The sequence below is a fragment of the Cetorhinus maximus genome, chromosome 25, assembly GCF_964194155.1.
Source record: "Cetorhinus maximus chromosome 25, sCetMax3.hap1.1, whole genome shotgun sequence".
NCBI lineage: Eukaryota > Metazoa > Chordata > Chondrichthyes > Lamniformes > Cetorhinidae > Cetorhinus > Cetorhinus maximus.
This window is the reverse complement of record NC_135903.1, coordinates 43,998,874-44,025,905: the sequence shown is the minus strand read 5'-3', so window position 1 is coordinate 44,025,905 and position 27,032 is coordinate 43,998,874. Positions and strand designations below refer to the sequence as shown.

The following is a 27,032-nucleotide window of genomic DNA, read 5'->3' as shown; positions in this document are numbered from 1 at the left end:
CCGAGTTTAACCAGGAGAATTAGGGGTTTTTCATTCAGTTGGGCAGGCCTCATTGGGACCTTGTGTAACATTACACTGCAGCCAACATTGTACTGGCTTATCCTTCCGAATTCACAAATATTACAGAAACCTCAGAGTGGGTGATGAGAGAATGAGTCGGGGTTAAATTCACCTTGTTTGATGATGTAAAACAGACAGCAGTGAATTGGAGAATCAGCATCCACAGCCCCAGTAGCTGTGGCCCTGCCTTACACATCTGGTTACCTTTCTGCTTTTGTCTCCATCGTTCACATTCTCCTCTTCATAGTCCTCTGGTGCTTCCTCCTGATCCAACATGGGCCCCGAACCATCAAATTTCTTCCCTTTTATCAGAATCTTGCCTTTGAGTTTCTGTAAAAGAAGTGGCCAAAGGATTGTATAGGTCATTGGACAGACTTTCACAACAGTCTAGTGAGTTAGCTGGCAATGCTACCCTGGTTTGATCGCTAGTCCAAATTAGCTGGACTCTCACAATCAAATAGTTTGGCCTAATTGATTAATCAAAAAGTAAGATTTGTATTTCTTCAGCGCCTTTCACAACCAAATGCTTTCCAACAAATGAAGTACTTTGGAGAAGCAGATAGATTGGAGAGGCTGGGACAGTTTTCCTTGGAGAAGAGAAGGTCGAGAGGAGATTTGATAGAGGTTTTCAAAATCATGAGGGGTCTGGACAGAGTAGATAGAGAGAAACTGTTCCCATTGGTGGAAGGATCGAGAAGCACAGGGGGCAGATTTAAGGTGAGTGGCAAAAGAAGCAACAGAGGCATGAAGAGAAACTTTTTCACACAGCGAGTGGTTAGGGTCAGGAATTCGCTGCCTGAGACTGTGGTGGAAACAGGTTCAATCGAGGCATTTAAGAGGGAATTGGGTTATTATCTGATAATGAAGAATGTGCAGGGTTATGAGAAGGCCGGGGGGTGGGGTGGCATTTGGTAAATTGCTCCTTCAGGGAGCCAGCACTGACATGATGGGCCAAATGCCCTCTTTTTGTGCTGTAACCATTCTGTGATTCTGTGTAGTCACTGTAGTAATGTGGGAAACGCATCGGCCAATTTAACACAGCAGGATCCCAAAACCAGAAATGAGATAAGAACCAGATAATTAGTTTTAGCAATAACTAGTTTTAGTGATGACTAGTTTTAGTGATGACTAGTTTTAGTATTGTTGCTTGAGGAATAAACATTGGCCAGAATACCAGGGAGAACTGGTGGGTTCTTCTTTGAAATAATGCCATAGGATCTCTAATATTTGCCTTAGAATACCCACCACCCTCTCGGGTATCGTTTTAGGAAATCAGACTTTTGAAGGGTACAGAGATTATTGAACCAGGTGGGGAGAGTATCTGATGAGCAGATTTCTTGATTAAATCTGCTCTTGAAGAACTTTAATGAAAGCAAAGGATGTCATGGGCAATGAGAATCACCCCCTTGATTCTCAGTATTACTGTTGGATGGTGTTCAGAGAAAAGGTTACAATCCCTCAGGTGTAGGACAAATCGATTCCTGAACTGTTTGTGTCCTTCTTGATAAGAACTTTTAACAGGAGCTTGATGTATGGAAAAAGGATATGCACTCAGGGTGGGACACACTGATTGTTTTAATGCATGGAATAGACCTCAATGCATATTTAATTAAAGTCAGATATTTGTAATAGAATAATTCTCTTTATTTTATTGTTATTATTCATTTGTATATATTTTTTGAATGAATGAGCAAAGTTCCCAAAACAAATTTCCATATGGATAATAACAAATACATTGTGAATTGAATAGATAACTTGGCCCCTTGATGAACCATCTTGATCTCCATTGTGTAACCGGCCCTCATGGTTAAATAGCTCGGACCTTGTTTCTTATAATTGGTGCTCTTTCCATTGTTTGGCCATGATGCTTACACAGCTGGATTTGGGCTGGATGATTACACAGCTGGATTTGGGCCCAGCTTCTCCTCTACAATTCAGTCTCACTGAGGGTGGATTAGCCCGGCCTAGTGGAGGTTATGGCTCCTGATAAAGGGAGAAGATTTAACCGACGTTGTAGCCCTCCCCTTAGTCGGCTTCTGTCTTGGCCACACCCGGCTAAAACTATGGCCATTTTTGTTCCTGTGGTTTGTGTGTTCCTTTCGATGACTGCAGCGGGGTCTTGTGTTCTGGCAGTGATGTTATTGAAATATTTGGGTTGATGCTTTGTACCTGTGGAGGTGCAGCAGAGGCACCGGCCCTGGTGAGCTGACATTCTGATACTGGACCCGCGTGCTAACCTGCCACACGTAAACCATGCCACCCTGCCAGCCCTTACTCTGTTCCCCTGACGCTCTGATAGGGTCAAAGGAAATAAGACTGCAATTTTTCTGCACCTCTCAGGGAGACTGAGCCTTTTAAAGAATCAATTAACTTCCTTTCTATGTTGTTGAGGCCTTCTCAAAGCCCAGAACTGGTCCTGGATGTGTTCTCAGTAGGTTCAGGTGCAGAATGGAACCCAGGAGATCATGATCAGAATCACCCAGGTAGCCCAGGAACACTCTTCTAAAGTTTCAATAAGCTGCTTCAGCCTGTGAGACATCTTCCACCCCTAGAGTCGGGTTGCCAACCTCAATTCAACTTATTCCGGGTAGTTTCATCACATGACCCCCCCCCCCCATCTCCAAATGACCCAACCCCACACTCCAGCCAATGATCCCCCTGACACATCCTTGGCCTTTCATCCATCCAGGCCAACTGGGAAGCCAGCAGGTTCTTTATTACTTGATTGGATGATCTGACTGTCAGTAACCCATCTCCAGTTGCCAGCACCTTTTAATGTCTCGAGTATCACATTAAGACTGGCAAAGGGCTCAGTGTAGGACAGCTGGATGGACAGTACCTGTGTAACTATATCCCAGCAAGGAGCAGGAAAGTTGAACCTACTATCCCCTCTCCTAGGCAAGTGCACTGAAGACAAAGGACCATCCAATTCCTGCCCTGAAGGAGATAGGCACATGGGTGGCTGTTCAAGTGTAGTCTCCTGACTTAATGGAACAACAGTCTCTGGTTTAATACTTCATTCCTTTCACTAGTATACTTAAAGGTGCCAAGAAGTGGCAAAACTGAAACTTGGTCATGTCATAGCCATGAGCTTGGTGGAGTGTTGGAAGTTTAATAACTCATTCCTGTGCCCATGATTGCGACTTTCACTGAAAGGCAGCTTAGAGTCTCCGCTATGGAATCTGAACAGGCAGAAATCTGAAGCAATTATGTAAAATGACCCAGCACTCCCAGCATGATTACCACAAGTCTTTGGCTCTGAATGATCCAATCAATCCCTGCTCAGTTTAACAGTGGTCTGATCACACTGACTATCTGCTGTAATGGTATTCATTTATCTATATAGTGATAAAGGTCACATCTAACATCTCTGCTATTGACAGGGTGTTAACCAGGAAGGAGACCTGGAGATTATAGTGGGTGCATAGGAGCAATGAAGGTGGCCATTCAACCCATTGTGCTTACACCAGCTCATTGAAGGAACTATCCAATTAGTTCCGCCCCAACTCTTCATTTCAAGTAGGAAATAGGAACGTAGGACTTAGGAACAGGAGTAGGCCATTCGGCCCTTCAAACCTGATCTGCCATTTAATGAGATCATGGCTGATCTGGCCAGTCTTAGCATGAGACTCGAGACAGTAAGGCCCTGAGAAGCTGGCAGCTGGGGTTAGGTTACGAGATTGTCTGACTGACAGTCAGATTGCCCAATCAAGTAACAAAGAGTCTGCTTGCTTCCCAAACTGTCAAAGGCCTGTTAAGACCATTAATAATCTAATTAAAGTAATTGACAGGGCTGCCCATCCAGCCTTAAGGTTGTTGGGCAGGCGAAGAGCCCAGTCGGCCTTCGCATTTTTCATGGAACCTCATCAACGGGCAGGATGAGGTTTCATGATGGGTTTATTAATTAAGTAAACATTTTAATGAAAATTCATAAACATGTCCCAGCTCCTGTGACACTGTGCCTCGGTGGTGGGGGGGGGCGGTTCTGTGCTCTTTCGTGCACATGCCCCTCCTCCTCCCTTCCCCTGGCCCGCACAGGTAGTGCTGAGCGCTTCCAGGTGCGCGTTACGCTGGGCCTTAATTGGCCAGCCCACACAAAATGGCGGCACGCATCTGATCATGGGCGGCGATCAGCTCCACTCCTGCCCACGCCCACTCCCGACCAGCCCACCCAACAGGGAGAAAATTCTCCCCTAAGTATTAATCCAATTCCCTTTTGAAAGTTACTATTGAATCAGGCAGTGCATTCCAAACATAACAACTGACCGTATAAAATAAATTTCTCATCCCCTCCACCTCTATACCGTTATCCCCTCAACCACCCCCTTCCAACTTTCCCCATTCTTTTGCCAATTGTCTTAAATCTGTGGCCTATGGTTCCTGCCACTGGAAACAGTTTGGGTGTGAAACTCACACGTATAATACTAAAGTCCTCCGTGTCTTTCCTGGGGGCATGTTGTGCCCACCCAGCATTCTCCACGGATATGGATACACACAGTTATGCCCCTGCTTGTGCCCAAACACAATGTACTGACACAATCCTGCAGTCACACAGCCTAAGCGGCTGAAGTGATGCCAAGATTTCAAATTTGGATGATTCAGACCTTGGCAACGTCTGCATTGTCCACTCCTAATTAAAGTGTGAATCAGCAAGATGGGATCCTGCAGGAGCATTATTTAAAATGCCAGGCACCCTGATTGCTTGCAAGTTAAATTTTTGGAACCTTTTCCATTGAAAAGCGTCTACAAGTACTCCGGAGTATTCTGGAGGTGTTTTGGTGATTTCCGGTATTTGCCAGAGTGTTGCCACATCCGGCAATGGGTAATGGAGGAGTAGGTGGTCTTTCCACATAGAGGCTGAAACAGGTATGGGGGCAGTAGTGGCAGTGCCTCTGGGTCTGGAACACAACAGAGAGATGAGCAGAGGCTGTGGAGAGGTCAGGCTCCCCACTGCGCCCTCTGCCAACCACCCTGTATCGCAGTGTGCACAACTATCAGTGCCCTCCTGATTGCTCCTTCATCAAATTCCTCACCTGAGGCCTCTGCAGTACTTGTCAGCTAACTTACCTTCTGGTGGGCTGGCAAATAAACTATCCTCTTACCCTGGCCAATGGCTTCACCATGTGCTGATCCCAACTCTATCCCAGCCTCCAAGGTAAGTGCAGGACCAGTTCTCCATCAGCGCTGTGCTGTAGCTCTCCCTCCCCCTCCTGGGGCTGCTGAGGCTGGACAGGGGGCAGTTCTTGGGTGTCCCAAAGCAGCAGCTCAGGAGGGGAATGTTGGAGTGAGGAAAGGGGAGTGAGGTGGAGAACAGGAGGTCCATGGTCACACCATCAATTTAGTTGTACAAAGGACAACATTTAACAAGAGGAAGCAGAGACCAGGCAAAAGCATGGATTTGTTCCTCAATGATCTATATAGGCTGGCAGGGAACTGCGATTACGGAATTTTAAGAGAGGAACTGATTCATGATTGAAGAGCGGTCAGGGTCCTAGACAAAGTATTATCAGATCTCTTACAGACAAGAGAGGATTTAACACTAGTCAAGCCAGGACAAATTGCGAGACAAACTGAGCTTAGAAAACCAAATTGGGTATTTATTCATGGAGAAGGTGAGGTCCCATGGAGAAGATCAAGTGAGACCATTCAGTTTGTCGGCCATAAGAAAGGAAGTGATCCAAAGCCTATACCTACCAAAACGGGGAAAAGTGCGTGAACCACCATCTTAAATATCACTGGTGTAGCGGGAACAAACCACACAAGCGGGAAGAATGTCCAGGAGGTGGAACTGAGTGCCACAGCTGTGGAAAAATAGGCCGCTTCAAACTCTTTCTTGTTCAAAACTGCTGAGAACCCATAAGAAGAAAGGGAGAATTTTAAACCAAAGCCACAAACAACAAGTGGAAGGAGCACAAACAAAGAAAATAACTTTCCTCGGGGAGGTAAATGGTACTGCAAATAAATACTGGAGTTAAACCCGGAGTGGATGGACACCCCACAGAGCTTAAAATAGACACAGGAGCAGGGGTTTCTGTTTTATCAGATGAAGTAAAATGGCTCAAACAGGTCAAATTGCAACCCTCATCTATCAAATTATAGGGTCCTGGTGGGACTACATTGAAAGTCAAAGGCCAACTCATGGCAAAGCTGAAATATAAAGATTGAGAAATCCTCGAACCCCATCTGTCATTCAAAATCAAGAATGCTCTCTACTAAGCAGAAAGACATGCTTAAAATTGAAGCTAATCTGTAGAGTGGATGAAGTTGCTGATGAGCATCACAGCAGTACATTCAGAAAGGAATTTCTAAAATTATTAAAGGTCTCGGGAAGTTAAAGACCGAGTATATATCCCCCTACAAGCTGATGCTAAACCAATTTTCCTCTTTACACCGAGGAAAGTCCCTCACCCACTCTTGGACAAAGTCAGGGGTGAAGTTGAGAAGATACTACAGCAAGGAGTTATCTCACCGGTCACCATGCCAACAAAACGGTGTTCAGGATTGGTCACGGTGCCAAAGGCAAATAGCTCAATAAGAATCTGTGTGGAATTAACTCAACGAAACAAATCAGTGGAATGTGAGATCCACCCGATGGCCTCAGTGGATGACAGTCTTGCCAAACTAGACAAGAATACTTAATTCACCAAACTGGATCTGAAAAGCAGATTTTGGTAGTTGCCTCTGGAGAAAGCATCCAGATTACTGACCACATTTATAACGCCATTCGGTCACTATTGTTTCAATGTATTTCCATTTAGAATAACGTCCAGGAATTTTCCAGAGAACAATGTCTCAAACCCTAGAAGGGATGGAAGGAGTATTATACATGGCTCCAGGAGAGAAGAGCATGACCACAGAGTCAGGGCAGTCCTGGGAGTCTAACAGGATGCAGGCCGTACATTGAATGAAAAATGTGAGTTTGCCGAACCTATGATCAAGTTTCTAGGTCACTTGGTAAAAGCCACTGGAATCACAGCTGATCCACAAAAAACAAAAGTAAATTTCCACAACCCAGGAACAGAACTGAGAAAAATTCCTCAGGATGGTCAACAAAGTCGGCAAGTTCCTGTCAAATTTGGCCGAGGTTATTGAGCCTTTGAGACAGCTGTTGAGACAGAGGCAACAGTGGTGCTGGAACGTGGACCAGTGAAACGCTTTGGAAAAGATTAAACAACTCGTAATCTCCTCTGAAATGTTGGCACATTATGACCCAGAGTTACTGACCATAGTAGCAGCAGATGCATCATCAACCGGTCTGGGGCAGTATTATTTCAAGTGCCGAGAGATGGTAAACAGACCAGTTTACTAAGCCTCAAGGTCATTATCAGAAACAGAACAAAGGTAGACCACGATCAAAAAAGAAGTTTTGGCAGCAATGTGGACATGCCAAAAACTCTCAGACTATGTGATGTGATTGTGGTTCAGAATTGAAAGACCATAAGCCATGAGTCACTCTTCTGAACATGAAAGAAATTGTGAAGATGCCGCCCAGAATCCAGGAGGTCAGATTAAGATGAATAGGATATGACTCCATAACAGAGTATGTTCAAGGGAAGTTTCAAGTGACAGCAGACGTACTGTCATGGATACCATTAGAAGGAACCAAGCAAGAGGATTTACATTTCATTGGGGAGGTGGAAGTATTTACATCCCTAATCATTCAACACATACCAGCTACCACAAAAATATTGCAGGAAATAAAACAGGCACAACAGCAAGATGACGAATGTCTCCGGATAAGAGAACATTATCTGGAAGGATGGCCAGACTATATCCCCAGTAATCCAATGCAACACCAATATGTTGAACAGTACAAACAACTCAGAGTTGTTGACGATTTACTAGTCTTCAGTGAGAGAGTAGTCATACTGAGAACACTTTGGCTTGATATTCTCCGAATACCTCACCAAGGTCACTTAGGGATAGTAAAATGCTGTGTGACAGCCCAGCAAACAATCTGGTGTCCAGGCGTTACTTGTTCTACAGAAGAAATTATTTCTAATTGTCTTAAGTGTGCATTAATTCTGGAATTCTCTACCCCAGAGAGTTGTGGAGGCTAGATCACTGAAAGTATTTAAAGAGGAGGTAGATAGATTTTTGAAATATCGGGGAGTTGAGGGCTATGAGGAGCTGGCACAAAAGAGGAGTTGAGGCCTGGGGCAGGTCAGCCATGATCTTATTGAATGGTGGGGCCGGCTTGAGGGGCCGAATGGCCTACTCCTGCTCCTATTTCTTATGTTCTTGTGTTCTAAGGACAAAAATAACCACTATTACCTTCCACTTTTCCCCCAAGTCTGTGGGACTGCCTGGGAATGGGCTTATCTGATCTTAAGGGGAAAACATTCCTCATTGTCACTGATTACCACTCATGTGGATTGAAGTGAACAGATTGCACAGCATCTTGGTGGAAGCAGTCATTCAATCACTGAAGAGAATTTAAGTAACACACGGCATTGTGGACATTGTAGTTTCAGACAATGGACCACAATTTGCCAATGAGTCATTCAATAATTTTGCAAAGAAATCCGGATTCATTCATGTAACCAGTTCACCTCATTATCCTCAGGATAATGGAGAATCTGAGAGAGGTGTACGAACCATCAAAGATTTGCTGAATAGGAATGAAGACTTTAATCTAGATCTTCTGAGTTACCGAGCCTCACCATTACAAAATGGTTTCTCACCATCAGAGTTATTGATGGGAAGGAGATTGAGAACACAACTTCCATCTCTGACACAGAAACTCAAACCCAATATCACCACAAACAACACCGACAGGGTAAAACAGCGTGAGGAGGAATAGAGAAACAACCAGGCTCAGAACTTTAACCATAGGCACAGAGCACATGAGTTACCAGTGATGAAGCCCAGGGAGAGAGTATGGGTATGAGACCAACAGAGAGAAGGCACAATCAGTGAAATAACCCCATAACTGAGATTGTACAGGATTGAGACAGACCAGGGGACCATAATGAGAAACCGCAGAACCTTAATATCCTTGGAGAGAAAGCCAGTAGATACTTGAGCCTACTGCTCAGATCCTGAAGAGAAAGAAGAAAGATTTACTACAAACTCTACAGCCACCCAGGTGAAGATCACTCACTCCGACAGAATGGAGAGTACGAAATATTCTCAACCTCAGAAAGAGATCAGAACAAAATCAGGGAGATTGGTCAAAGCGCCTCAGAAACTAAGATAAAAGCAAAATACTGTGGATGCTGTAAATCTGAAACAAAAACAAAAATAGCTGGAAAAATTCAGCAGGTCTGACAGCATCTGCGGAGAGGAAGACAGAGTTAACGTTTCGAGTCCATACAGAAGTCTTCATCAGAACTGATGAATGCTCTTCTGATGAAGAGTCATACGGACTCGAAACGTTAACTCTGTCTTTCTCTCCACAGATGCTGTCAGACCTGCTGAGTTTTTTCAGCTATTTTTGTTTTTGCCTCAGAAACTAACCCTGTGAAGTCTGAGACTTTGGGGGGAGATGGAGGAGGATGTAAATACAATGGGGATAAAGACCTGGGGGGAGATGTAAAGCGTTAACATCAGAAGCACATGATGCTGATGTAATGATAATGTAACATCACATGATTGAGTAACAGAGATCGGGAGGGAGAAGTTCCAGCCTCGTTCGGAGGTCCCATTATGGATTTAGTAGCTGTAAATAAAGAGTTTTGGGTTTGAGAAACTACAGACTCCAGCAACTTACTATGGGAGGTTGGACAATCCCCCAAACCCCCACCTAGACCCTGAACACATGATGAAACAGTGGGCATGCTGCTGATGGCACAGCACCCTGATTTAGGATCCACTCACCAGGTTTCCTGCCTGCGGGTGACCTGTAAATTCAGCCCCTCCTGTGGTCCGATGTCAAATGACGTCTGATTACACTTTCTGTGAAACACCTTAGGATATTTTACTATGCCAAAGGTGCTATATAAATGCAAGCTGTTGTTATTTAAGTTACCAGGAGAGTTTAAGAAACTGAGGCTTGAGACTTGGTGATGATTTGAAACTTTTCAAACAATGAACAGAATTGTTGAAATTGTTTCAGATAAACTGCGGCATGTTTCTAATTCCTGGAAGCAGTTAGGTGGATTCTTTATCACTCACTGAGGGTCTTATTGACTTTGGGTAGTGGGTTTTGAGTTAGCAAAGTTAAATGGAAAGGAAAGTTCAGTGGGGCTTGTAATGGACAGCCCATCGTATTTTTCCCAATTTATACCCCACCTATTGGTGACTCAGTTGTTAGCCCTCTGGTCCCTGAGTCCAAGGGTTGTGGGTTCATGTCCCATTCCAAAACATGAGCACAAAGTCAGGCTGATACTCCAGTCCAGTATTGAGGGAGTGCTGCACTCTAGGAGGTGCTGTTGCTTGGCTGAGACATTAAACAGAGGTCCTGTTTGCTCTTTCAGGTGAATGTATAAGATCCCAAGCCACTACTTGAAGAACAGGGGAGTTCTGCCCAGTGTCCTGTCAGTGTTTATTCCTTGTAAAACATAACTAGATAGAAACAGATTATCTCATCATTATCATGTTGTTTTTTGTGGGAGCTTTCTGTGTATAAACTGGTAACAGTGCCTCCATTTCACAAGTATTTTGTAGTTTTAGGATGTTCTGTGTTGGTAAAGGACTGTAAAAGTGCTAGTTCTTGCAAGTATCAAAATAAATGTGCGTGTTTTCTTTGGGCTGTTTGAGGGCGCTTTTCTCACAGGCTGGTGTTAGTAGTTGATATGGTGCTAAAGGCAGGAAGGACTTGCCCCCAAGGTTTGTGTGGGACCAGTGTCTCAAAAAGAGGACCAACAATTGCTCATGGGGAGCCTCCACACCTGCTTTAGGTGCAGATCCTGTCACTCAGTTCCTAACACTCCAGTCAGCCTGTGCGTCATTTGTGGTCAGTTCCCCATCCCACCACCACCGCACCTCCCACCCCCAACTCCCCACCAACCCCCCCACCCACCCCCCCCTTCCCCCCACCACCACCACCCTCTTCAGGCAGGGCTCATCTGGCATTATCCACACCTCAATGACTTATCCACAGTCATCACACAGAGATATGACACAGTCACTGGCCGCACGGTTACCTCGGGTGATGGAAGCTCATTCACGACTTTGCCGTCGATCGGTGCAGTTACCAGCATGTCACCGAGGATCTCCTTTAAGTGCCGGGCCATGACTGTCTGCTGCTCCACACCACAGTGATTCTCCAGGGATAGAATAACAGGATACAGAGAAATCTGGGGAGAGAATTCAAGAAGGTTCCAGACATCAGATCCCAGGAAAGTACAAATGTTTGTAAGGCAAGTAGTTCTAACAAGAGAAACGTCTGATTTGCAACTATATTCTAGGACAAGAAATAACCCAAGACATTCTCATTGTGTGATCAGCAGAATTTTTTAGTGCTAAATTTTTATTTTGCTGTTACTAACTTTGCTTAGTTCATATGATTGGATAATTCATTTATTTAGCACAATAATGTGAGATTGTACACTGGATATGTGAATATACAGTGGCTATGATTATACCCATAATTTATTCAAAAATCTAGAAAAATGTGTTGGTGAATTCTCCTCATCACATTTGGCAGTGTGATGTAAATGTACAGGCAGACCTGACTCTTAAAAAGCCCCTGCTTTTGAAAAATAAAGAAAAATCTGAGCATCAGTTCCCCCTTATTGATTGACAGGCAATCTGCTTTGAAATGTAAAGACAAGTTTTGCAATCTCAGCCTTCGGAGTTGGGAAGCCAATATTTTGGTAGCTGTAGCCATTATGAATGCTTGGTTGAGTTTCAAAAGCTTTGGTCTGTTGACACAGTTGTTCTAGAGAATGACTGATAGTTTTATAAGATTATAACATACTCAGCCTCTGGTGTGGTTTCAGAGTACATGGTTGTTTGTTTATGCAGCTTGATAACCACTTAAAGTATTTTTTTCAGTGAAGAAGATTTTTTAGTAGTATCAATGACAGACCTTTGAATGAGAGTTACATTGTCATAGGTTTAATATTTTTAGTCCTGCATTTAAAGTAATTCCCATTGCTTTTGCATGACTCCTGAGGACTGTACACAATGGATACTTGGTGAGTGGCCATGGAGAATACCGAGGGGTCATGGGGTAGCATGGGTTGAAGGGGGTGTAGATTGAGATTTGGGGGCCATTTAAATAATGTTGTGTTGGAGAACAGAGATGAGCCTTCTATTGAGCCCGCCTCCACACCTACACTCCTCTTGTACTCGATCACACAGGTAGGTCCTTTACAGTCCAAAACAGGATAATTTATAATAGAGAACAGGGAAATGGCAGAGCAATTAAACAACTACTTTAATTATATCTTCATGGAGGAAGACACAAATAACCTCCCAGAAATGCTAGGAAACCAAGGGTCTAGTGAGGAGGAATTAAAGAAAATTAATATTACTAAAACAATAGTACTGGAGAAATTAATGGCACTGGAAGCTGATAAATCCCCAGGGCCTGATAATCTACATCCCAAGGAGGTGGGCATGGAAAACGTGGATGTGTTGGTTGTCATCTTCCAAAATTCTGTAGATTCTGGAACTGTCCCAGCAAATTGGAGGGTGACAAATGTAACCCCACTATTTAAAAAAGGAGGGAGGGAGAAAATAGTGAATTACAGAGTGGTTAGCCTAACAACAGTAGTAGGGAAAATGCTAGAGTCTATTATAGAGGATGTGGTAACAGGGCACTTAGAAAATATCAATGGGATTAGACAAAGTCAACATGGGTTTATGAAAGGGAAATCATGTTTGACAAACCTACTGGGCTTTTTAGAGGATGTAACTAGCAGAATAGATAAGGGAGAACCAGTAGATGTGATATATTCGGATTTTCAGAAAGCTTTTGATAAAGTTCCACATAAGTGGTTAGTGTGTAAAATTAAAGCACATGAGATTGGGGTAATATATTGACATGGATTGAGAATTGGTTAGCAGACAGGAAACAGAGAAGAGGAATAAATGGGTATTTTTTTGGAGTGGCAGGTGGTGACTAGTGGGGACCACAGGGATTAGTGCTTGGGCCCCAGCTATTCACAGTATGATTTGGTTGGGAATAAAATGTAATATTTCCAAGTTTGCTGGCGACACAAAACTTGGTGGGAATGTGAGAGATGAGGAGGATGTTAAGAGGCTTCAAGACGATTTAGACAAGTTGAGTGGTTGGGCAAATACATGGCAGATGCAGTATAATGTGGATAAGTGTGAAGTTATCCACTTCAGTAGGAAAAGCGGAATGGCAGAGTATTATTTAAATGGTGATAAATTGGGAAATGTTGATGTACAAAGGGACCTGGGTGTCCCTGTACACCAATCACTGAAAGCAAGCATGCAGGTGCAGCAAGCAGTTAGGAAGGCAAATGGTAAGTTGGTCTTCATTGCGAGAGGACTTGGGTACAGGAGCAAGGCTGACTTACTGCAGCGGTACAGGGCCTTGGTGGGACCACACCTGGAGCGGTGTGTGCAGTTTTGGTCTCCTTACCTAAGAAAGGATATACTTGCCGAAGAGGGAGTGCAGCGAAGGTTCACAGACTGATTCCTGGGATGGCAGGATTGTCGTATGAGGAGAGATTGGGCCGACGAGACCTGTGTTCACTGGAGTTTAGAAAAATGAGAGGGAATCTCATTGAAACTTATAAAATTCTGACAGGGCTGGACAGACTGGATGCAGAAATGATGTTTCCTCTGGCTGAGGGGGTCTAGAACAAGGAGTCACAGTCTCAGGATACGGGGTAGACCATTTAGGACTGAGAAGAGGAGAAATTTCTTCACTCAGAGGGTGGTGAACCTGTGGAATTCTCTATCACAGAGGCTGTGGAAGCCAAGTCCCTGAATATATTTAAGAAGGAAACTGATTTCTGGACTCTAAATGTGTGAAGGGGTCTGGGGTGAGAGGGGGGAGTTTGGTGTTGAGATGGAGGATCGGCCATGATCATGTTGAATGGCAGAGCAGGCTCGAAGGGCTGAATGACCTACCCCTGCTTCTATTTCCTATATTTTCTGTATTTCTATGTTTCCACCATGACTAGCAAACTGCAGTGACCTCGAACCCTGCGTGGGAAAACAAAAACCCTGGGAAAAGCCAGGTCTGCATTTTGGAAGTCATATAAGTGTGCAAGTCACGTTTTCCTGAACCTACACAAAAATCCAGGCCTGAGTTTACGATTGTACAGTGGGTGTGTGATTGTATCATAAAATTACAGAGTGCACTATACAATGTGCTCAATGTTTACCCCCTTCACCTGGTGTTAATGGGGTGGCAATGGTTTCACCATGGGGCTGGTAACCTCACCACCTGTTAAAACCAACAATGCAATTGGTGCCGTTTTGAAAAAGGTGAAACACTGGGTTTTCAAAGTGTCATTTATTTCAGGGATAGCTCCATTTAATATTGGGATTGGGATCCTATGGTATAAGTGCGGCACTGATTGTCATATTAAGTACCTGGGTGACCCGTGACTCGGTGCAGTGCTCACACCGTCTGGTTCCATGGCTGATGGGGCAAAGGAGGTGTGGCTAATGGTTAATGCCAAATTATTTTTGTGGGTTCCAGGCAGAGGGGGAATGTTAAAATGTCTTTTTCAGACCCTGATGGAACTGCTTTCCTGGATTTTAGATTTTTAATATCTGTAGCTTTTTTTTCAGTAAAAGCAATGTTTAGATTGTATGTCTACAGCCAATTGCAGGATGGTTCTTTAATGCAGGAAACAGCTCTTTTTCAGATCTACCACCCTTTCATTTCCTTCTCTTTGAATGAGTTACTGAGATTGTAATCTCTGAAAAGTTTCACAGCACTCCTCCTCAGAGGTTCGAGCCAGGCAACCTTTGGCACTGGCCCACCAGTGTGCCCCGGACACACAGAGAGCAATCCCTCCACCGGAATGAATCAGCACGAGGGGGACCTGATATTAACGCTGGGGATAACGGGCATCAGTGAAGAGGCTGCATCATCAGCTGCTGACCCCAAGCAGTCACTAATTGGGAAATGAATTGGGGAGTGGGAAATCTCAGGCGGGAGAGAGGAAGATCAGGAGAGAGCGGGAGACCAGTAGATGGAGGAGGGGGAGATCGGTAGAGAGAGGGAGAGATCAGTAGAGAGAGCGGGAGATTGGTATTGAGAGGGGGAGACCAGTAGAGACAGAGAGGGAGACTGGTAGAGAGAGAGGGAGGGAAGCCGGTAGAGAGAGAGGGGGAGGTCGGTGGAAAGAGAGGGGGTGATCGGTAGAGAGAGGGGGAGATCGGTAGAGAAAGGGGGAGATTGGTAGAGAGAGGGGCACACCGGTAGAGAGAGAGGGGGAGATCGGTAGAGAGAGAGGGGTGATCGGTAGAGAGAGAGGGGAAGATCGGTAGAGAGAGAGGGGAGTTCAGTAGAGAGAGGGGGAAATTGGTAAAGTGAGGGGGAGACCGGTAGAGAAAGGGGGAGACCGGTAGAGAAAGGGGGAGATTGGAAGAGAGAGGGAGAGATTGGTAGAGAGAGGGAGAGATTGGCAGAGAGAGGGGGAGATCAGTAGAGAGGCTGTATTAATTATAGTTCTGATAAAGGTAGGACTGTAGCTTTAAGAATAATCCTGTGTTGTAAGATCACATGATCTATGTAAACCAATCAGTTAGCTGTGCGAGGAACCTCTAGGTGAGAGTTTTTCTTTAGCTATAGAGTTGGACGCACACGTATAGCTTCTGCTGCTGTTTTGTAAATAAAGTTCAATGTTTCCACCACAAAACATTTCCTGGAAAATTGACTCTATAACAAACTGGCGATGAGGATGAATCAGATCCGGCGCTGTCCCTCGCCTAGCGATTCTAAGATAATTAAAAAGAAAGGAAGATATACTCATCCGAGATGCCACAGTTTGGCAGAATCAATCTCTTTGAGCCAGCCACAGACGACTGGTCTGAATATACAGAACGTCTTGCGTTCTACTTTCAAGCCAACAAAATCATGGGGGGAGGAAAAGAGGAGAGTGATTCTCTTGAGTATTTGTGGGAGCAAAGCCTACAGTTTAATTTGAAGCTTGATGGCCTCCAGTGCCCCAGATATGGAGACCTTCAGTGACTGAGCAGACCTCGTTAAGCGACATTTTCAACCCAAGCCCTCAGTCACAAGGCAGAGGTTCAAGTTCAATTCACGGAATAGAGCCCCAGAGGGAGATCATTGCTAGCTACGTGGCGAATTTAAAACAACGAATGGAATATTGTGATTTTGGTGAAACTCTGAATGATATGCCCAGGGATCGTTTGGTATGTGGTGTGGTATTTAGTGAAGATTCCTGGCTGAAGCGGAACTTGATTTTAAGAAAGCGTTAGAAATAACGCTTGCGATGGAAAGTGCTGTAAGGGATTCACAAGCGATTCAAGGTACACAAAATAGTGCTGTTTTCCTAGTTGGGCGGGAACAGTCAGCAGAAAGTGACGTGAAAAGCTGGGACTTCGCCACGAAGCAGGAAACAGCCCCTGCTAACCGAAAATTTAGAGGAAACTAATTTTTATCAATGTGGATACAATCATACTCCTAACGACTGGCAAGTTAAAAGGGTCGAGTGTTATTTTTGTCACAAGTGAGGGCACATATTGAAACATTGCAAAGCGAGATTTAAACAGGCGACAAACAAAGTCCAATGAAGTATGTAGTGTGGAAGAGCCAGAAACAACCAATTCTGAGATTTATTCCTTATTCACCATGAAAGCTGGTAAAACAGAGCCAATTACTGTCACATTGCAAGTGAATAGTAAACCCTTAAAAATGTAAATAGACATGGATGCTTCTACCACTGTAGTAGGAGAACACACTTTCAGATATTTAAATAAAGATGCTCAACAATTAAATTTGGAACAAACCTCTGCCAAGTTGAAAATATACTCAGGCGAAGAAATCCAGGTAAAAGGTATCATCAGAGTAACTGTTTATTATAGACACCAATCAGCACATCTACCAGCGATGGTATTAGAAGGCAGAGGACCAAGCCTTCTAGGTCGAAATTGGTTGAGGGAAATTAACCTTGATTGGCCAGTGAGATTTCAAAAGGAAGCAGGAAGAGCTCCTGAGTTGGAAAAGGAACAAGGCAAGGTACTTCAGAAAGGGCCTGGAGAGTCCAAGGACTGCAATATAGGGTGAAAAAGGAGTGTGTAGCCATTCAGCAACCTGAAGAAATGAAGATTGTCTTAAACAACAACATGGAAGAACAGCAGAAGAAACTCAAGGAGACTCTGCTGAATAACAGAATTCAAAATGAAGTGAGTGAGCTTCGCAAAGAAAAGGAAAACCTGTTGAAAGACCTTCACACGCTACAAGGATCCCTCAGGTCAAAGTTTGTACCTCTGCAAAATTACGAAGAGAAACAGGAAGAATTTAACGTCACTCTGAGCAAACTGAAGAACCAGTTGGCAGAGAAGATGCAGCAATGTTCAAGTTCCCAGGAGAAAGCCAACAGATACAAGAAGACGGAAGAGCTGAAGAATCAGCTGAATGAAGCTAAAGAGGCTTTGAAAGGAAATGTCTTAGAACTTTCCAAGATGTGAGTAGATAATGAAATCATGGGGAGCTCAACTACTGAACTAAGACAAGTTGAGATTTCACCTGAGAGAAGTCTGGCCGGCAGTGAAGTCAAAAAGAAGGCGGAGACTAAACTCTGTGGTAAAAAGAAGACAAAAAGGGAGAAGGCTCTGAAAAGACAATAAAAGGTGGGAATGAAAAAGTTAACAGGTGAATAGTTGGAAACTAAACTTGCTTGTTTCCTAGTTCACTATGGACCAACCCCCCACACTACGACAGGTGCAACACCTGCAGAGTTACTGATGAGGTGCTGTCTTCCAACAAGGTACTTCCTGATACTTCCCAATTTGGAGGGGAAGGTGGAGAAAAGTCAAGGGAACCAAAAAGTGACTCATGATTTGCATAGTCGTGAGTGACAATTTACCATTGGAGAAGCAGAAGATGTAAGTAATTTCAGTGGAGGAACGAAGTGGTTACCTGGTAAAGTCAGCTCTGTGACCGGACCATTGTCGTACCATGTGGAAGTGGAGGGCCGGATCACCCGTAAGCATGTGGATCATCTAAGAAGAAGGGAGATACTCCAACAAAATGATGTTCCACTTGTAACCATTGCTGAACCTGTGGTTCCTGTTGCAGTTGCTCAACCAAGGATAGACATGCCTGATGTATCTGTCGGAGTGGAAGACACTGAACTGCCTGTGCCTAATGAGGTACCTTATGTTAATGCGGTTCCAGAGAATGTGGTTCCTACAAAAGTATTGGAAGTCGTGGAGCTACAACATTCCACACGGATCAGGAAACCACCTGAAAGACTGAACTTGTAATTTCATGACCTGTGTAAACATTGTAATGTCATGAGATAAATATCCTTGTAAATACAAAATATACAGAACAGTTTAAGGAGGAAGAATGTAGTAATTATAGTTTGATAAACGCAGGACTGTAGCTTTAAGAATAATGCTTTGTAAGATCACATGATCTGTGTAAACCAATCAGTTAGCAGCATGGGGAACCTCCACAGGGGAGTTCTTCTTTAGTTATAGAGTTTGATGCAGACGTGTTGCTGCTATTGTTGTCTTGTAAATAAAGTTCAATGTTTCCACCAAGAAAAGTTGCCTGGAAAATCAACTCTATAACAGAGGGGGAGATTGGTAGAGAGAGAGGGCATCAGCAACCAATCATAAGTCCCTGTATAGTTTGATGGATCCCATCAAACAGCGGCGGACTACAAGAAGTAAAATAGAAAGCTGATTTTGAGTTCTAACCTCATTCTCATGCTCACAGGTAGATTTCAAAGATGTGAGTAAACTTTCTCTTTGCCAAAAGGGGTGAGACGATTTGTGAATCTTAGCAATTTGTCTTGAAACCAAGTTTTTTATTTGACTGATATAATGGCCTGAATGACCAGAAAGGAAGATTGAAAATGTGCTGTGTAAAGCTGCTACATTGTTCCTGATCCACAGACACCTGTCAGGAGATCAGACTGAAGGTACAGCGCGACTCAAGGTTTAGGTGCCAAAGATCATGGACAGTACATTAGCAGTGGTGACAATGCCCCCCCAGCACGGGTAAGGATGAAGGGAGCACACGAGGATGCAAATGCAGCCAGGTTAAATATCTTCTCATCAACTTCTGTTGCGAATGGCTCACATGATCTCAAACCAAAGCTAGATGGTTCCAAAAATACCTTCTCTCTGGCAGAATGAAGGAGACGTCAGCCTGTAACAGAGGCCTGAGAACAAGACAATGGAAGAGAGAAAGGCTGCGAGGAAGATTTGAATTATGATATAGCCTCCCGGTCCAAGTAGGAGCTGCTGGACGCTAAGAACCACAAGCTACAAGAGGAAATTATGGAACTGTCAATATGGGTGAGATACAACTGTTATTTTAATGTTACATAGTAACCTCTCTCTGTGATTAACAGATGATTGGATTTGTGCAATGGCCACCCAGCTCTGCTTTATGAATGATGAAAACTTATTTTCATCATATGAAGAGATGCACGAGCACCACCCAGGCAGAGCCAGCAAGCTCCCTATAGGGAACCCGAGGCCAGTGAGCAGCTGTACATCGCAAATGATGGGGAAGTAATGATTCTTAGAATTAATGTTCAAAACAGTTGATAATCAACGTTGGGCTTTGGTAAGAAGCGATGGATTCATTGTGACTGGAGGTGCAGTGTTAGGGCAGAACTTTCCCTGCCCGCTGGCTTTGGCCGTGATCGGTGGAGTGAGTGGACAATATGGTGCGATCGGTTTTACGATGGTGGGAAACCAGTTTGCGATTGTCTGCTCAGCCTGCCAATGGCAGGGCCTGTTTCCCACTATCGGACGTCGGGAATCTCATTGTAATACATCAGCACATCATTATCAGGCCAAATTGTCCCCCACCCCCCAACCCCCACCACTGGATCGTCCATCCACATTGGCGGGAAAGCACGCCGATGTGTTTCACAACAGCATAGAAAAGACGTACACTTGGCGGGCTGCACTTTGAGGGGAACGCGGAGGAGGGGGCACAGTAACACTGTGCAGGGCTTGCCAGGGGGGCCTGTTGGACTTCAAGCTTCAGGGGCTTTGGGGGGTTGGGGTTAACAGCAGCCCTGCCACTGAGGTGACCGGTGGCGGGGTGGGGGGAAGGGCAGCCCTGCCTTTGAATATAACGCACAAGCATTCAGGGTGGGTGGGGGGGTGGGGGGGGGTGAGGGAAGCGGCCACGCATTCGGGAAACCTGTAGAAAGTGACCATTCCTCTGCAGCGGAGACAGTTCAGGCGCAGCCACATTGATATGATTGGGGTCAGGCTCCTAGCTTATCTGCCCACTCAAGCAACACGGAGGCATCAAAATGCCACCAAATGCTCCAAAGCTTTCCCCCACACACCACACCCCGCATCCCCCAGCACAGTCTGAAAATTCATGAGCATTTTAGTGGACTGCAGAGCAGTTGGACGACTGCACACGTTGTATAATCTCCTCGCTAAAGCTGCCATGGAGCAGTCACTGATGGAGGCATTCACAGCCCCTTGTAATGTTAGTATCCCAGTTTGGACCAGTGTTCCCCATGGTTCAAGCTAACAGAGCAGCCATGAAGCGCTGTAATCTGTGGCCATCCAAGTGGTGGTCAGTGCTCTCTGCGGGGAGCGTTATGGGGCCCTCACACTAACCAGGACGGGTTCTTAGTGCACCCAGGCTAACCACCTATATCTCTCTTTCATCCTGCAGGAGGAGTACATCAGGATCATGGAGCCTGGTAAACTAGCTATATGTCTGATGGCCTACAGAGTGCAGAGACGATGGAGGAGAGAGTGACTGAGGCTCCTGGCTGCTCAGAGGCAGGAGCAGCACCCTCAGGAAGAAGGGGCAGCTGGGGCTCTCACACACGCCACCCAAGTGCCACAGCGACGAGCTGTCGCAGGTCGGCACCTAGCGACACCGAGCATCTATAGACGCCGCCTTTCATTCCTGCAGATGACCGAGAACCAGTGTTGCCAAAGACTGTGCATGTTTAGGGAACTGGTCGCTCACATCTGCCAGCTGCTGCAGGATTTGGTGCCCTGGGGACATGGAGGGCATCCACTGCCAGTGGCTGTGAAAGTGACAGCGGTCCTCAATTTCTATACCAGTGGCTCCTTTCAGGGCTCCACAGGTGACCTCTGTGGGATCTCACAAGCCTCCCCCTACAAGTGCATCCATGAGGTCATGGATGCCATCTTCGCGAGGGCACCCAACTTTGTACATTTTGCCCGGGACCAGGACAGCCCAGATGCCAGGGCCATTGGATTTGCCCAGATCTCGGGTTTCCCACAAGTGCAGGTTACAATTGACTGCACTCATGTGGCGCCCAGATCTCCGTCACAACACACTGCGAACTACGTCAACCGCAAGGGCTTCCATTCGCTGAATGTGCAGCTGGTGTGCGGCCACCAGAAAGGCATCCTGCAGGTCTGCGCATGGTTTCCAGGGAGTGTGCAAGAAGGCTACATCCCCAGTCAGTCACAGATCCCTGGAGTCTTCCAGGGTCCACAGGGGCTGTAGGGTTGGCTCCTTGGGGCCAAGAGCTACCCACAGAGGCCGTGGCTGATGACACGCGTGAGGTGGCCTCAGCAGAGCGACGGTATAATGAGGCTGCAGCTCGCAACTCGCTGCAGCAGACCATCGGGATGTTGAAGATGAGGTTCCGGTGTCTGGACCAGTCTGGCGGAGCCCTGCAATACAGTCCACAGAGAGTGTCACACATCGTTATTGTCTGCTGTGCCCTTTACAACCTGGCGCTGAAACGGGGAGAGGAGCTGCCTGAGGAGGAGATGAAAGAGCTGGAGGTCTCTGATGAGGGGGATGCTGATGGGGATGAGGGTGAGGAGGTCTTTGGAGGCAACGATGATGGAGATGAGACCTTCACACTGTCTAGATGAGGCAGGCGCACTTGGGAGGTTCTCATAGCTGCTAGATTTGTGGAGGATGATGACGACGTGCAGTAAGGAAACACCACAGATCCTCACATCGCACCTGTGAGCACTTGACTCCAGTCTGGCTTATAGCAGCGTGAATACCCTCTGTGAGGACACTCCTGTCATGGAGATGCAGTGGAGGCCCTTATAGACACTACATTCCGGGAGGATGATGACAAGATGCAGTGAGGACACTCCATAAATCTTCACACAGCCTCTGAGAATGTCTAACTCCTGTCTGGCCGAGGGCAGCTCGCTTACGCTTTTTGGTCAGGGTCATATCAGAGAGACGCAGTCGTGAAACTTTAAAAGCATCTGATCCTTTGCCACCCTTCAGCACCTCAGCCCTTCGGGAGCTGGTGAACAGCATCACTGGTCACAGGTGCTGAAGAGATGGGGGGGCCAGCCCCACCTTAAAGGTGCTGAGAGCACACAGAGACTATGAGGGAACTCTGTGATACCTGCCCACTACATTCTGGCAGCAATGACCAGCACCATCGAGGTGCAGGTATCAGCCATGTTCCCAGGGAGTGTGAGGCTGGACCATCACTGTGGTCTGAAGGCTGCACAGACACAGGGAAGAGGCTCTGGACTGAGACACCTGCCTTTATCTTGTGCAGAAAGGTTTCACTTCTGAGTGACACAAACACTGCTCATCAGAACAAGGAGCCATAGGCAGGGAGATATTTTTGAAAGTTTATTGACAATAGTGAACATTATGTACAAGTGATTAACACCCGTGCCCAGGCTGTGCAACTAATTCTCCTTAACTGTCCTAACCCTGCCGCTACGTCTTGGTGCTCCCTGGACATCCACAGCGGAGGTGGAGGCAGCCTGCTGACTGTGATGCCCTGTCTGTGATGACTTTGGCAGGCTTCCTCTGGAGGGCCGAGAGTTGGAGTCCCAGGCATACTTTCGGGGTCCTGCTGTGTGGCAGTGACACCCTCCTCAGCCTGTGGAACTGGAGCTGCTGAGGTTACAGGAAGTGAGGAGTAGGATGGGCCGGACACTCAGAGTCACCTGGATGGATGGGCCTGGAGTGTGCACCTGTGGATCCTCCTCCCTATTGGTGCCTGGGGCCCCTGGCTGACTTCTTGAAGAGCAGGGGTAGCTGGAGTGAGATCGACCTCTCGCGTACACACTGTTGGAGGCTAACTATGGCGTCAGCGATGAAGTTCAGCCCGTGCAGCAGTGCGGGAGCAACGTCCTGGACCAAGGTCTCCATGGCGGCCGCCCTCCTACCAGTATTGACCTCCATGTGTTGGCATGCTGGGGCTATCACCTCAGACTGAAGGCGAACAGACTCCTCCATCATGCCTTGCAATCTGAGGAGTGCAGTGGACATCCCTTCCTGATGTTCCCGAGCTTGTCTTTGCAGCTCCAGCAACTGTGACATGACCGAGTCCAGAGGCTCATCATCTGACTCGGACTCAGCAACGTTCTGGCCTCCAGCAGTCCTCCGAGTGCCGGACACCTGGGAAGTCCCTTGGATCAGACAGTGCGATGTGCTCACCAGATTGTGATCCCGAGGCTACACTAAAGCCAGGTCCCACTGAGGTGTGTGTTTCTGCGCTGGTGGAGAGTGAGGGTGAGCGCTGTGATGGGAATTCAGGGAGGGTGCCTTCAGATTCCTCTTCAGAGGTTTCTTCGGGACTTGATTGGAGGCCCTGGGTCATGGACTCTGTCGGCTGTTTCTCAAATGTGCCTGTGAGAGCAAGGGGAGATAATGAGTGCCTGGCAGTGGCCTGTGAAAGTGGACACATCACTCACAGCGTGGTTGTCTGATGGATGTTGCACTGCTGGACCCTCATTTGGTAGAGCAGCACCGACCTCACCGTCAGCACAGGACCGGTCCAGCTCCTTGCACTCCAGCTGGACTGCAAAGTCCATGAGTTCCTTGATTTCGGGCATTCCGCCCCCAATTTGCAACCTCTCTCCTCTTGTTGTGTGCCAGCTTGTCCTGCATGGATAGAGGTGGAGAAAGTGTAAGCAGGACACCTGCCAGGCCAGATGATAAGTATACCTGGCATGTGTGGGTGGTGAGTGGTCCCATGGACGGGATGAGGACAATGACGGTGAGTGTGAGAGAGTGAATGGTGATGTCCCTTGCACTGGCAGTGAGTGAGGGCCCTGTGGGTGTGTGATGGGTTTGTGAGTGTGTGAGTTGAGTGATGAGAAGAGTGACTTACCCTGTCAGAATGGAGGAGATCATTCATCCTCTTGTGACACTGGGTGGCTGTCCTCTTTTGCAGGGCGTTGGCGCTGACCATCACTGCCACCGCCTCCCAAGCCGGGTTAGTGCTGTTGTTGTCCATCCTGCGGGGGTAGAGGACATCTCACTGGGCCTCCGCGGAATGCAAAAGTCGCTCGAGAGACATATAGAACCTGGGGGCTGCCATCTTCTTCAGTTTCAGGGCCATGTCTTCGGTGCAGCAGTGGTGAGCTGGAAGCACTGAGATGTGGACTTGCTGCTGGTCTTTAAACATGGTGCCCGGCGTGATGGAGCGGCAGGGTGATGGTGGGCGGGTGAATGGGAGCCCCTGCCCCACCCCATGGAAACGGCGTGTTTCCCGGGAGAGCATAAATAATGAGGTGGGTTCAGGACGATACGGTGTGAAAATCACCATCGCGGCCGGCGGGTAAAACGTTGTTTTACCCACCCACTACCACACTTAGTGCAAAGCTGGGATGATTCCGTCCTTAAACTTGCCTCCATCACTAGTGACAGGTCAATCAGTGAGACTGAACTACTGAACAACCTCATGTCGAATCCATAGTTAATCTGAGCTTGTATTATCTTTCAATTTTACATGTAGGATACCGAGTGTGTCCCTGATTTTATTTACAGGTAAAACTGCCAGGTGGAATTGAGATACCAGAGGGAGTGTGACATAAGGTACACAGCCAAAAGACAAATTCATTATACATCAGGTCCTTGGCTGTTGGCATCTGTGGATCTGATGATCTAGCAGCTGTTTATTGCAGGCAGCGCAGAGGATACAATTTCTCTCATTGGGAGGTCGGTTGGAGGCCTCTTGGCACCTGTTTTGGGAGATCCTGACTCATTTCAAACTTAAACTTGGGCACCACATTATAGGAAGGATGTGAACAGATTGGAGAGAGTACAGAAGAGGTTTACAAGAGTGGTTGCAGGGATGAGAAACTTCAGCTATGAGGATAGATTGGAGAGGTTGGAACTGTTCTCCTTGGGGAGGAGAAGGCTAAGAGGAGATTTGATAGAGATGTTCAAAATCATGAGGGGGCTGAACAGAGTAGATAGAGAGAAACTGTTTCCACTCGTAAAAGGATGAAGAACCAGAGGGCACAGATTTAAAGTGATTTGCAAAAGAAGCAAATGTGATGTGAGAAAAAACTTTTCACACAGCGAGTGGTTTAGGCCTGGAATGCACTGCCTGAAAGTGTGGAGGAGGCAGGTTCAATCGAGGCATTCAAGAGGGCATTAGATGGTTATTTGAATAGAAACAATGTGCAGGGATATGGGGAAAAAGCAGGGCAATGGCTCTACGTCATAATGCTCATTTGGAGAGCCAGTACAGATACGATGGGATGAATGGCCTCCTCTGTGCCGTTAAAATTCTGTGATTAAACTTTTACTTTCCAGCATGTTTCACCTCCCACCTCCAGACCCAGGAGAGGAGGCTTCCAAGGAAGAGCTCGAAAAAAGGAATAATGTCCAAGAAAATTCCGGATCTCGATAAGAGACAAAAATCAACATGTAAATGTAAATAATGCTTAAGTTCTGTATTTTGATTAACTTCTGCTATTTAACATTTCTGCACTATAGCTGTGTTTATTTTTGGTTTCTGCGCTGTTATTGGGTTTTTGCTTCATGCGTTTTGATGCATCATAATAAACTTTGAAACTTACAGTGCAGTCCAGTCAAGTTCTAGTTCACTGGCCCACAACGCACACAGACTCACAGGAAATATTTTTTGTCATTTATTAGTGGTACTTATACAAATGGAGTGGGTGGATTAATTTTCTCCACCCTTTCGGAAATTTTGAATATATAGCTGCAGGGTGACCTGCCCCACATTTTAAGGGATTGGCTTTTGACTATTTGTCCCATATTTTCTCAGTCAGCCTGTGAGGGACTAATACTGGGAGTCTCCAGGGTGAGTTAGAGTGATTCAAGTGGGACTGCAAGTGAGTAAGGCAGCCAGCAGAGACATGATAATGTTGTGACTCAACAAGATAAGTTAAAGTTTCAGTTGCTAACCCCCTCCCCCACTATTGTGATCTCAAGATGAACCCACTCATGTTGAACCCACCCACCCCTCATGCTTACTCTGCTGGCTGCCTTACTCACTTGCAGTCCCACTTAAATCACTCTAACTCACCCTGGAGACTCCCAGTACTAGTCCCTCACAGGCTGTCCGAGAAAATATGGGACAAATAGCTAAAAGCCAATCCCTTAAAATATGGGGCAGGTCACCCTGCAGCTATATATTCAAAACTTCCGAAAGGGTGGAGAAAATTAATCCACCCACTCCATTTGTCTTATGGTCATCAAAAACCTGTGTAAATGTTCCTTTTTCTTTATTTCACATGGTCGCCCTGTGTAGCTGGTCTCTAATGGAATCAATTGGGTTGGTAAATTTAACCAGGCTAACTGATCACAACTGGAAATAACTCAAATGCTCAGTGAGAAACCAATTCAACTGGCCACCTGGATCCAGTAAAACTGGACCAATTCTAATTTCCCATTGAGGATTGGTATTGATTCCTGAGGAGGTTCTAACTTTTAATTTAAACCCTAATTCCTCAAAATCTCTCTGCAGAACTTCATGCTTAGTTTCAAAGATGGCATTGTTCCTATGTGGACCACGACAACCAGGCCCTCCCACTCCAATTTATCCCCAGACGCGAGGGAGATCAGGAGAGAGAACTCAAGGGAGAGGGGGAGGTTGGGAGTGAGATCAGGAGAGGTGAGGGAGAGGGAGAGATTTGAAGAAAGGGGGAGATTGGTAGAGGGAAATCAGGCATTGGGGATG

At 46.1% G+C, this 27,032-nt stretch overlaps 1 protein-coding gene across 1 annotated transcript in view; it reads right to left on the bottom strand.

Moving 5' to 3' along the window:
- LOC144668091 (1-phosphatidylinositol 4,5-bisphosphate phosphodiesterase delta-3-like) overlaps nucleotides 1–27,032 on the bottom strand; it is a 200,989-nt gene that overhangs the window by 23,083 nt on the left and 150,874 nt on the right. Inside the window, exons 8-9 of the mRNA XM_078529869.1 lie at nucleotides 11,148–11,300; nucleotides 265–390 (exon numbers count right to left, since the gene is read on the bottom strand). Of these exons, the coding sequence (XP_078385995.1) occupies nucleotides 265–390; nucleotides 11,148–11,300 (279 nt within the window). The remainder of the gene's footprint in view (nucleotides 1–264; nucleotides 391–11,147; nucleotides 11,301–27,032) is intronic.